This window comes from Trachypithecus francoisi, unplaced genomic scaffold, assembly GCF_009764315.1.
Source record: "Trachypithecus francoisi isolate TF-2019V2 unplaced genomic scaffold, Tfra_2.0 Lachesis_group11, whole genome shotgun sequence".
NCBI lineage: Eukaryota > Metazoa > Chordata > Mammalia > Primates > Cercopithecidae > Trachypithecus > Trachypithecus francoisi.
Window position 1 is genome coordinate 83,317,524 of NW_022681456.1, and position 12,835 is coordinate 83,330,358.

The 12,835-nt window shown below is 45.1% G+C and overlaps 1 protein-coding gene across 3 annotated transcripts in view; it reads left to right on the plus strand.

The window, feature by feature from the left end:
• Positions 1–589: 589 nt before the first annotated feature.
• SLC11A2 (solute carrier family 11 member 2) overlaps positions 590–12,835 on the plus strand; it is a 51,758-nt gene continuing 39,512 nt past the window's right edge. For 2 of the 3 annotated variants that reach the window (XM_033222079.1, XM_033222080.1), the window contains exon 1: positions 2,546–2,667. Coding sequence is in view for 1 of the 3 variants with exons in the window: in XM_033222078.1 (XP_033077969.1) it covers positions 761–809 (49 nt within the window). In the remaining 2 variants the exon portion in view is untranslated. Of the gene's footprint in view, positions 810–2,545; positions 2,668–12,835 lie in introns of those variants that run through there. The other variant, XM_033222078.1, reaches the window with a different exon arrangement.

Sequence of the window (12,835 nt, forward strand, 5' to 3'; positions counted from 1 at the left end):
GGCAAAATTTCCCCATTCTTTCAGCTCCCCTCCTCCCAGATTGAGAAATTCTAGGCTTGCCCTGGACTTCTCTTTTTAGTCTCTGGGTTTTTTTCCCTTTCTTTTTCCTTTTCATCAGGCATCAAGTCCGGAGTTTGCGTGGCTCTGATGTCTGCCCGTGGATCACTGATTGACCAGGCTGAAGCCAGCGGGTCCTTTAGATCCCGAGGGATAAAAGAGCAGGCAGCATTTCCACCCATGCTCTGAGACTCCCCATAATTGCATCAGTGCTGCACGTACCTATGTGGAAAATACAAGTGGACCGTCAGGCTTGGGGTTAATGGTTTCACCTCACGTCTCAGAGGAGCAGAGTCCTAGTGCACCTGTGGAGCCTGAACCAGCTTCACTCCAAGAAGAGCAGAGAAGGGAAGCAATTTCTCTTACTCCACCCCTTTCAACCACTGGCACTCACAGGTTTGCCACCTGCTCTTGCTCTTGCCAAATGGTACAGAGATGAAATCTTAAAATAAAAGTTTTTGAACTCAATACATTATTAATTAATATCTAGGAGTGGCAGATATATAATGCTTCTCTTTTCACAACAGGTCAAAGATGAAGGCTGTGAAGGGCGTGGTTTGCCTCTTGAAATTCCTTGCCAGTCTTTAGAAAGCTGTGTTGCTTAGAGCACCCAAAAGTGCCCTTATCTAACTGAGGGAGGCGCACTTGTCTTCATATATAGAGGCAGGAGCTGGCATTGGGAAAGTCAAACTAGTTCTGCACCATGAGGAAGAAGCAGCTTAACACGGAGGCAGCTCCACACTGTGAGCTAAGTAAGTAGCCCAGGGAAGCTGCCCAGCTGAGCAGACCTGAAAGGGTGACAAGTACAGCTCTAGCAATTTTATTTTCTAGTTATAATAGAAGTTACCAAAGGAAAGGTTCTAGTCTGGAGGAACTTCATCAAACCTTTCTGAAACTCCACAGATGTACTGTAGGGAGAATCTCAGAACTAATTTGTGTATTTTCTTTTTTCTCCAGGAGAAATTCTGTATGAAAAACAACCTGCTCCAGGAAGCCAAGCCCCTCCCCGCCTTTTTTTTTTTTTTGGTCCCTGAGTTTGTTTTTACTTTGCACTTTATTTGAATTTTTCTCTTTGCCGTTCACGCTCCTTTCCTCATTTCTCAGACTCTATTACTAATGAAATTTTCTCCTAGCTGTTTTTACGTGAATAAAGAAGCTCGGTTACCTTTAATGCTGTAAGCAGTACTGGGGGTCGGGGAGTGAGGGTGGCGGGATAATCCAATGTTTTTGGTGGCTGTAAACGACATTGTAGAAAATTACGGTGATTTGTTAGGCCATTTATTCCCTCTTCACCAGTCTGGCAGTCATCTTCAGAACAAAAGAAGGTGTGAGGCTGAAACTGGGGATAGAGTGGGATTGCTTTGGGTAGGTAGGATAAAGTCTGGGGAGAATCGAGGCAACTGGGCGAGGAGGAGGAAAACAATTCGCTGTGGAGGCTTGGGAGGACACCGGAGGCGGTGGAACTGGCTGCACTGGCTGATGTGTCGCGGTTCCTCCCAGGTGTCGGGTGCTCTTGGTGGGGCAGCAGATACTATGATGTGGCTCTTGGGGCGCGAGGAAATGTTCCTGCCAGGTGGCTATACTTTCTTTTTGAGACAGGGTTTTGCTCTGTCACCCAGGCTGGAGTGCAGTGGCACGACCTTGTCTCACCACAGCCTCCACCTGACAGGCCCAAGGGATCCTCCCACCTCAGCCTCCCGAGCAGGTGGGACCACAGGCGGGCGCCATGATGCCTGGCTAATTTTTTTTTTTTTCTTTTTTTGAGACGGAGTTTTCGCTCTTGTGTCCGAGGCTGGAGTGTAATGGCGCCATCTCGGCTCTCCGCACCTCCGCCTCCCGGGTTCAAGCGATTCTCCTGTCTCAGTCTCCCGAGTAGCTGGGATTACTGGCATGCACCACCACGCCCCGCTAATTTTGTATTTTTAGTAGAGACGGGGTTTCTTCATGTTGTTCAGGCTGGTCTCAAACTCCCGACCTCAGGTGATCCGCCCGCCTTGGCCTCCCAAAGTGCTAGGAGTACAGGTGTGAGTCACCGCGTCCGGTCTTTGCCTGGCTAATTTTAAAATTTTTTGTAGAGACCGAGTCTCACGCTGTTGCCCAGGCTGGTCTCGAACTCCTGGACTCAAGTGATCCTCCCGCCTCGGTGTCTCAAAGTACTGGTCATTACAACTGTGAGCCTCCGCGCCTGGCCTGGCTACCCTTTACAGGATAGAGCTATACCTCGTAGTTTGTCTGTCAGTACCTAACGTGGCGCCACGGCGAACTAGGGCAGGAATCTTATCTGTCTCCAGACTGCTAGCGGACGGGAGCTCCCCAGCCCAGGGGCTGTGTGGGTTTGGCCAAAGCGAGCAGCAACTATGCAGCCTGCAGCTCCCGCTGGGGGGCCCAGGGGCCGCCTCATCCAGACTCCGCGTGGGCGGAGCCTCGGTCCCCAGTCGGCTGGCCACGCGTCCCGGCCGCTGCGGGGACTCCAACCAATAGGGATGTGCGGCTGCTGTCCTGTCGACCAATCGCGGGGAGGGGAGGGCGTTGGCCAGCTTGGCGCTGGCTCCCGGAATATGGAGCCGTCGGCTCGGGGGCGGCGTGTCAGGTGGTTGCGGACCTGCTAAGGTGAGGGGAAGGCAAGGTCAGGGGTCACGGATTCTGCTCGCGGACAGGGAGGGGCGCGGGGCGGCTCGAGGGCCCGTGTCGGGGGTCAGGTTCCGGGACTAGGATGCGAAACCGGCTCGCCTTGCGGGGCTGTGAGGGGAGGTGTGGGCAGGGAGGGCCTCAGGCCTGGAGTCCAGGACTGATGGAGCAGCGACATTCAGAGGAAGACCCAAAGATGGGGGCAGGGAGGGAACGCCGGCGGTCGCGGGGGTCTCGCCCCTTCCCCGCCGCGGCCTAGGACACATGGCCCAACTCCTAGCTGCACCGGATGGCGCGCCGGCCCGTGGTCGGGGTGCGCTGACCCGCTTCGACGCGGTGAAAGAGGCGGACCGGCACAGAGCAAGGTCTCTTGGGGCCTTCTTGTTGGCGCCGCAGGGGGCCGGGCTGCTCTCCGGGGCCTCCCGCCGCCCCGCTTCAACAAAAGACTCATTTTAGCCTAACCGACTTCCAGGGAGCGCCTTCTGTGTGAATAGCCTGCATAGGCGGCTCCGTGGTTGTGGGTAGATTGGTTTTAAGGCTGTTTGTGCAGCTCTCAGGGACCCTCTGGATTCCAGGCTCCAATGAGCAGGGTTTTTCTGCAGGGAGCTATTGCACATATGTAAGTGGGCTGGATGGCTCTCCCAGCCGTTCGTTTCATATGTCCCCACTTTTAAAGCTACCGCTTAAATGTGACATCTCTTGCAAAAGCAAAAATTATCTGGAAGGAGGAGAGTTTGCAAGGGGAGATAGGCTTCTAAAAACTCGCTGGCCCCAATTTTAGTGACTGTTGGTGAAAACTGGAGAAGCTATGTATACGTTGACTTCTGGAACCCAAAGCCTCACCAGTTCGCATAATTTCTTGGCTTTGTAAATCTTTGAACAAGTTGTTTGCCTCTTTGTTCTTTTGTTCCACGTACTTAAAATGGGGATTGATAATATCAATCTTAGAGGATTGTTGGTATGAAATTAGTTAATAAACAACAAAGTACTTAGAACAGTTCCTGACGTGGAGGAGTTTTTGTTATTGTTACCTTCTTTCCCCTCAACACTTCTAAAGAATTCTAACCTTATTACTTACTCTTTGCTCAGAGTATCATGACCTGTCACCAGTGAACCCGCCGGCCTATACTTTCCATTGACATGATTAACTTTGATCTGAGGGTATAGTGTAGTACATGTGAGTAAAGGATTTCTGCTGCGTGTTTGTTTTATTAAATACGGTTGGAAACTGTCATTATAACTAGGTCATTTATGGTGATACCTGTGTTGGGTAAATGAAACCTGAGACCTTCGGCTGTTTATTTTTTCATTGGACAATAGTTCATTGACAGTCTTGCTTGGCCCACGCAGTTTATTTTGGAGCCAGTACTAAAAAGGCCATGATTGCAGCATACTTGGTTTCTCATGTTTCCGGAATGGTAGCAGTGGGACTCGGGAGGGGAATTTCTGGGTAGCCTGGCAGCACTTCTTGTTAAGGAATGGGGAAGCTTCTTAGGAATCTAATCTTACTCTACTGTTAGGAAATCAGCAGTGGTCTCTTGGATTACTCTACAAAGCTAGTAAGCAGCTTTGGTTCAGTTATGATTCAGTGAAGGTTAGAGAATTATATCTACAAAGTAGGATCTTTTTCTTTCTTTCTTTTTTTGATACGGAGTTTCGCTCTTGTTGCCCAGGCTGGAATGCAGTGGCGCGATCTCGGCTCACTGCAACCTCTGCCTCCTGGGTTCAAGCGATTCTCCTGCCTCAGCCTCCTGATGCCCGGCTCCTTTTTATTTTTATTTTTTTGTATTTTTAGTAGAGACGGGGTTTCACCATGTTGGCCAGGCTGGTCTGGAACTCCGGACCTCAAGTGATCCACCTGCGTCGGCCTCCCAAAGTGCTGGGATGGCGTGAGCCACCGCACCCTGCTGGATCTTTCTTGTTTGACTTTCAGTGCTAAGAATTTGGGTGAATGTTGTTGAATCAAAGACATCTTTATTCTCTGCCTCCTCACCATGCACATACATACAAATGTCTGCTGACAGATTTCTGCCCTTCCTATGACCTTAAAAAGCCCTCTCATATTCTCGTGGTGCTATCTGGGATACTCCAGTGGAAGACTGCTTTGTCTTCTAATTCTTCCCTTCAAGGAAGCTGCTATTTATACACATAGCATTATTAGGAACTAGTCAGAAAATGAGAAACTTTAAGTTTATGAAAAAGAAATTGCTTACTGCAGCAATATGCTGGCCAAATTTAGTTGAAGTGCAGATGATATAAGTTTAATTGTTTAGTTTTGGAATAAGAGAGTTCAAGACTTTTTTTTTTCCCCCCCAAGACAAGGTCTGGCTCTGTAACCCAGGCTGGAGTACAGTGGCATGATCATAGCTCACTGCAGGGTTGACCTTCCAGGCTCAAGTGATCCTCCTGCCACAGCCTCCCTAGTAGCAGGGAGTACAGGTGCATGCCACCATCCCTGACTAATTAAAAAAATTTTTTTTGTGAAGATGGAGTCTCACTAGGTTTCCCAGGCTGTCTTGAACCTGTGGGTGCCAGCCACCGTGCCCAACCAGTTTAATACTTCTTTAGGATTTAAAGTTGGAAGTTGGCCTGGTGAGAGTGAAGGACAATGTTTTTGAAATCTGTTTTTGCCTAAGAGGCATGGGAGTGACACCTTTAAAGAACTGAGTGTGTTTGAGGAAGAAAGGGAAGTCTGCTGCCCTAATATTGTCATTATTATCATCTCTATGAGGCTCTGTAGTTTGAGTATAACATTCTGGGAAAAAAGGTAGGGGCATTTGAATGAGCGGAATATAATGGATTAGAAGATGCAGACCATGTCTCACTTACTGGCTGCCATTTATTCTTTATTTTTATTTTTTTGAGACAGGGTCTCGCTCTCTTGCCCAGGCTGGAGTGCAGTAGTGCAATATTGGTTCACTGCAACCTCCACGTCCCAGGCTTAAGCGATCCTCCCACTAGAGCCTCCTGAGTTGCTGGGACTACAGGCTTGCGCCACCACGCTCAGCTAATTTTTAATTTTTTTGTAGAGTTGAGTTCTCACTATATTGCCTAGGCTGGTCTTGAACTCCTAGGCTCAAGCAATCCTGCCTTGGCCTCCCAAAGTGCTGGCATGAGCCACTGTTGCCCAGCCTTGCCATTTATTCTTTTTATAATTTAACAAACGTTTATTGAGCAATTTACATTAATTGGCCCCTTGAGACACAAAGAAGAGCCTTCCAGGCATCATCAGGAATATTCTAGATACAATAAAATGACATGTATATAATAAAGTATATTGTAATGAAATCATAATGGAATATAAAACAATTGGCCAGGAATGACCAAAATATATTTATTGCCTAACTTCTCTTCCACTTTTAATTTCAAGTTAAAGTAATTTATATTTTTTGGCATAAGGAACAAATTAGGGTGTTTTTTTTTGTTTTTTTTTTGAGACGGAGTCTCGCTCTGTCACCTGGGCTGGAGTGCAGTGGCCGGATCTCAGCTCACTGCAAGCTCTGCCTCCCGGGTTTACACCATTCTCCTGCTTCAGCCTCCAGAGTAGCTGGGACTACAGGCGCCCGCCACCTCGCTCGGCTAGTTTTTTGTATTTTTTAGTAGAGACGGGGTTTCACAGTGTTAGCCAGGATGGTCTCGATCTCCTGACCTCATGATCCGCCCGTCTCGGCCTCCCAAAGTGCTGGGATTACAGGCTTGAGCCACCGTGCCCGGCCCAAATTAGGGTTTTTAGTCTTGTTCTGGTGCTTATTGCCGATAAGTCATTTTGTATGAGGTTTGTTTGTTTTGGTCTCATCTCTACTAAGCTGATAGCTGTTAAAACTCCTAGGAAATGAAAGAAGAAAGCTACAAGTTAATTATTAAAACTTTACCAGGTTTCATAGAGCAAAAGGAGGCTTGTTAAAGGCTGGAGAATCTTGTAGTATATGTTGTCTTAATTTTTCTTTGCTTTTAGGAAGAGAAACTTTGAGAACAATATTTACTTAAAGTTGTTAAGGTCATTTGGGAGCCAATATCCACCATTAGGAAAAATGGGTTGAATGTAATCTAATGAAAAATCTTCATATATGTCAGAGAAAAGCTACTTAAGTGTGAAGGCAAAACATATTTTCTGAGGCAAGAAGTAGGTATAGTCTGGTTTTAATAGGGGATTTTCTTTTTTTGAAAAAAGTAATTTTTTTTTTTTTTTTTTTTTAATAGAGACTGAGTTTCTCACTCTGTTGCCCAGGCTGGTCTCAAACTTCTGGGCTCACACAGTCCTCCCGCCTCAGCTTCCCAAAGTGCTAAGGGATTACAGGTGTGAGCCACCATGGCCAGTCTAATAGGGAATTTTCTTACCCCGGTAGAAAGGGGTCTTTGAAATTGTCCACAGAGCTTGGCATTTTGTTCCACGATAGAGGTGTCAGATCAGGAGGCCAGGTTTGTCCCCCAAAGGGAAACACACTGCTGTAAACTTCTGGTTAGGAGGAAGTTCAGAGGAAGCTCACCCTGTGAGAGTTGGGAAGAACAAACACGAAGCTATAGTCACTGGAAGTAAGACTTTAGTGACCCTGACTTGTGAGCATTCAGGGAGATTTGGAAGCTGGTTAAACCTCAACAGCACTGATGGGAGAGAGTGAAGAGTTGTATTTAATGGGTACCAGCCCCTTCCAATTCTGAGTCTCTGGTTGATGTGTGATATTTTTGTTTAAAAGATAAGTACTCCTTGACAGCCTGGCCACATTTCTCCCAACTGTTATCGTTTTTGACACCCAGGCAGCTGGTTTCATTATCAACTGTACTATTCCTCCCTACATCTTCCTCCCCACTCCTCTTCTTGCTTCCTAACATTTTCTCCACTTTCTCTTTTTCTTTTTTCTTTACCTTAAGATGGTCTCAATGTCAGGTTTTTCGTTCAGCTACAAAACAGACTTAAAAGTCCAGCTCAGATGAGAAACAGCGAACTTGGTGTTGAGTTGAAGTTGTGGTTGTCTTTTTTTTTTTTTGAGACAGAGTCTCACTATGTCACCCAGACTGGAGTGCAGTGGCGTGATCTCAGTTCACTGCAACCTCCGCTTCCCAGGCTCAAGCGATTCTCCTGCCTCAGCCTCCCAAGTAGCTGGGATTACAGGCGTGTGCCGCTGCTGTCTGGCTAATTGTTGTATTTTTAGTAGAGATGGGGTTTCACCATGTTGGCCAGGCTGGTCTTGAACCCCTGACCTCAAATGATCCACCTGCCTAAGTCTCCCAAAGTGCTGGCATTACAAGCGTGAGCCACTGTGCCTGGCCCAAAATTGTGGTTTTCCAAGTTACATAGGATATCTCCAATTTTGAGATTATTATTAGGGCCTGCAAAGTACGCTTTGGTATCTGTAAGGAATTGGTTCCAGGACCTCACTCACACACATACCAAAATCCTGGGATGATGCTTAAGTCCCCATAAAATGGCATAGTATTTGCATTTAACCTATGTACATCGTCCCATGTACTTAAAAATCACCTCTAGATTAGTTATATCAATTATAATCCCCCCCTTTTTCTTTTAGACAGGGTCTTGCTTTGTCACACAGGCTGGAGTGTAGTGGTGCAATCACGGTTCGCTGCAGCTTTGACTTCCTGGGCTCAAGGGATCCTCCCACCTTAGCCTCCTGAGTAGCTGGGACTACAGGCCTGTGGCCATCACACATGGCTAATTTTTAAATTTTTTGTAGAGACAGTGTCTCACTGTGTTGCCCAGGCTGGTCTCAAATTTCTGGGCTGCCTCAGCCTCCCAAAGTGCTGGGAGCTGTGAGCAACTGCGCTGGGCCTATAATACTTAATACAATGTAATTGCTGTGTAAATAATTGTTCTGTATTATTTAGGGAATAATAACAAGAAAAAATGGTGTGTATGTTCAGTACAGGCACAAGCAACCATTTTTAACCCCCAAATCTTTTTGATTTGCAGTTGTTTGAAACCACAAATGTGGAACCCAGGGTTACAGAGGCCTGACTGTATCTCAGTGGCCATTATGCCAGAGAGAGAGACTGGTTCATGTTAAGCGCATTGTATAATAGCAGCACTGTTTGTACTTTATAAACTGGGTGTGTTTGTGTGGCTTTTGGTTGAAGATATTCTAGTATTACCTACTTGAATAGAGAGGATTAGAGTTTTGAGGCCTTTTTCTAAAACAAATACTTACCACAGGGGCTTTTCACTGTTTACCATGAAGTACACATAATCAGTCTTCAACCTGACTTTTTTTCCTATGTATCATTTTATATCAAATTCATTTTAATAAGAGAAAAACAGGATAAACTTATTCCAGTGTAAAAAATAATACCTCACTTGAGCCCAGGAGTTTGAAACCAGCCTGGGTAACATAGCAAGACTCCACCTTTACAAAAAAATAAAAAGTCAGCTGTGGTGATACATGCCTGTAGTCTCAGCTACTTGGGAGGCTGAGGTGGGAGAATCGCTTGAGCCTAGGATTGTGCAACTGCACTGTAGCCTGGGAAGCTGGAAATATGTAAATAATTGTTCTGTAAGACCCTGTCTCAAAAAATAAGATAAAAAACAATACCAGACTTTACACCTTCAAGAACAATTTGGAAATTCACATGCCTATTCTAAGCTGTTTCTTTCCCCACACCTCGAATGGGAGCAGATTGAGTTTTAGAACTAACTGGGCTGGGCATGGTGGCTCCTATCTGTAATCCTGGCCCTTTGAAAGGCTGAGGTGGATGGATCCCCTGATCCCAGGAGTTCAAGACCAGCCTGGGCAACATGGTGAAACCATGTCTCTACAAAAAATGCAAAAATTGGCGGGGCATGGCGCATGCTTCTAGTCCCAGCTACTAGGGAGGCTGAGGCGGGAGGATCACTTGAGCCCAGGAGGTTGAAGCTACAGTAAGCTGAGACCATGAGCAAGACCCTATCTCAAACAAACAAACTAACTAACTAACTAATTGGATGGATTTTTTTTTTTTTTTTTTTTTGAGCCGGAGTCTGGCTCTGTCGCCCAGGCTGGAGTGCAGTGGCCGGATCTCAGCTCACTGTAAGCTCCGCCTCCCGGGTTTACGCCATTCTCCTGCCTCAGCCTCCAGAGTAGCTGGGACTACAGGCGCCCGCCACCTCGCCAGGCTAGCTTTTTGTATTTTTTAGTAGAGACGGGGTTTCACCGTGTTAGCCAGGATAGTCTTGATCTCCTGACCTCGTGATCCGCCTGTCTCGGCCTCCCAAAGTGCTGGGATTACAGGCTTGAGCCACCGCGCCCGTTCTGGATGGATATTTTTAATAGAAGACTCAGAAAATGCTGCTTCTTCATGACCTAGAATGGAAAAATAGAGGAAGAGTAATAATCTCTTATTTTAAAAAAGTCATAATAACCTTCCTCATTAAAATACATAGGGTTCAGAAAATAATTAGCTCTGTTTGAACTGCTAGAATATTTCAAAAAGTTTTGTTGACTCTCAGTCATCCAAATGGCAGGAGCCCACCTTCATGAAGAGCGCCTGGTACAAAAAGGTGTTGTGTTAATAATACAGTAATGGTTCAGTAGAACTGTCAAGTACTTTGGCCTTGAAATAGACCATTAGGGAAAAGAGAATTTTAGAAGAATCTAGAAACCTTTTCATTTTCTTTAGGACAAATAGAATTTTAAAAAGATCAGAATTATTTGTTATTCTTTAATAAACACTTTGGGTGTCACTAAGCCTTGATCTGTGCACCTAGCAGTTTCTCTTTTGTCACTAGCATGTCTCTGGCACTGAACAGTGCCTAAGGAAGAATGGACTGAACAGTGTCAAGAGGAAGAGGTGGCTTTGCCATGTAGCTTGCACACATTCTTGCTAGCATTTATTTCATCAGTTACTTCCATGTAGACACCTTTCTGGCTGATTCTGTGAAAGTTCTTTCCATATTTAATGTTGTCTTTGATTTTATTGAGATGAGGAAGGTGACGAAAAAAAGGAAAGAATTAAGGGACTGTATTTAAAAACATTCCTCTCTAAACCTTACAATTAATTTTCGGGAGACCTTTTCCGCTGTAAGACTGGTGAGATGGTTTTGTTTATTTTTTTTTTTTATTCTCTATAGGGGAATTTTATACGAAAACGAATGATTTCAAACCCAAACTATTTATTTATTTATGACAGGGTCTTGCTCTGTAGCCCAGGCTGGGGTGCCCTAATCACAGCTCACTGCAGTCACAACCTCTCAGGCTCAAGCAGTCTGCCCACCTCAGTCTCCCAAGTAGCATGCACCACCACGCCCAGCTAATTTTTGTATTTTTTTTGTAGGGACGGGGTTTTGCCGTGTTGCCCAGGCTGGCATCGAACTCTGTTCGCCTCGGCCTTCCAAAATGCTAGGATTACAGGCTTAAACTTTAGTTTTAACCGTAGATTTAAAAAAAATGTTTAAGTTGTATGTATTAATATTCAGTATTTCAAAGTTTCTTAGGGGCAGTTTTTATTTTATTTTATTTTATTTTATTTTTGAGATAGAGTCTTGCTCTGTTCCCCAGGCTGGAGTGCAGTGGCATGATCTCGGCTCACTGCAACCTCCACCTTCCAGGATCAAGTGATTCTCCTGCCTCAGCCTCCCAGTAGCTGGGATTACAGGCACCCACCACCACGCCTGGCTAATTTTTGTATTTTTTTTTTTTTTTTTTTTTTTTTTTTTTTTTTGAGGCGGAGTCTCGCTCTGTCGCCTGGACTGGAGTGCAGTGGCCGATCTCAGCTCACTGCAAGCTCCATCTCCCAGGTTTACGCCATTCTCCTGCCTCAGCCTCCCGAGTAGCTGGGACTACAGGCGCCGCCACCTCGCCCGGCTAGTTTTTGTATTTTTAGTAGAGGCGGGGTTTCACCGTGTTAGCCAGGATGGTCTTGATCTCCTGACCTCGTGATCCGCCCGTCTCGGCCTCCCAAAGTGCTGGGATTACAGGCTTGAGCCACCGCGCCCGGCCAATTTTTGTATTTTTAATAGAGACGGGGTTTCGTCATGTTGGTCAGGCCAGTCTCGAACTCCTGACCTTAAGTGATCCACCACCTTGGCCTCCCAAAGTGCTGGGATTACAGGCATGAACCACCCTGCCCGGCCAGGGGCAGTTTTTAAAACAGGTTTGGGCTATCCAAATTGTTCTTCTAGAGTTCTTATAAATGCTAAGCAAATATACAGAATTACTGTTAATTAGATGTTAGAATTTATTATAGCTAGTATGTGTTTTGCGGGGTAACTTAATTTTCATGTAATTTCAAACTTGCAGAAAAGTTGTAAGAGTGGTACCAAGGAATGGATGATTTCAAGAAAATGTGGTAAGAGTAATGACAGTGGTAAGCAGTGGGTACCTTCAGGGAATGTGGAAAAGCCACTTAAGCCAAATTAAGGAGTCAGGAATGCTTTTCTGAGAGGGGATTTTTAATATTTTGCATTTAGGTGGCACTAAAACAAACTAGTAGTAAGTTAGACTGAAGGCAGTAAATACCTGCCAACTAGACAGCTGTAGACTTCTGATTATCTATTGCAGAAGCTTTATCAGAGAGTTCAACTGAACATCCCTAAAGTGTTTGTTGAGAAGCTGAGTGAATCTATATGACCTTGACATTTTTTAAAAGGCGAATAATACATGTACCTGGTAAAACTTTTTTTTATGTGCCAAAGGTATACAGTATGTATTCAGTGAGAGGTTTTCCTTTCACATGACCTCATTTGGGCTCTCCTACTCCTTCCTTCTCGCAGGGATGGCCTTTATTACCAGTTTTTGGTGTGTCCTTTAGAGATTGTATGTGTATGTGTGTGTGTTTTCTCATTTTTCTTTTTGCTACATACATGATAGCATGCTGCTCAACAAATTGGTTTTTTGACTTGACAACATATAATATTTTAGAGATTGTTTCCTATCAATACATGATAGATCATCTTATTTATAGTGGTTGCATGGTATTGTGCCCAATGAATGTGCATGGTTTATTCAACCAGTCCTCTACTAATATTGAGGTTGTTTACAGTCTTTTCATACTACAAACAATGCTGTGGGAAATATCCTTGTATATATTTCCTTGATGAGTACTTTTTGCTTTTTTTTTTTAAAGAATACATTTTTAGGAGTAAAATTGCTGGATCAAAGAGTATGTAGACTTTTGAAAGTTTAGACAGAAAATAAAATTTTGTTAGCATTTTTATCTTGTAAAA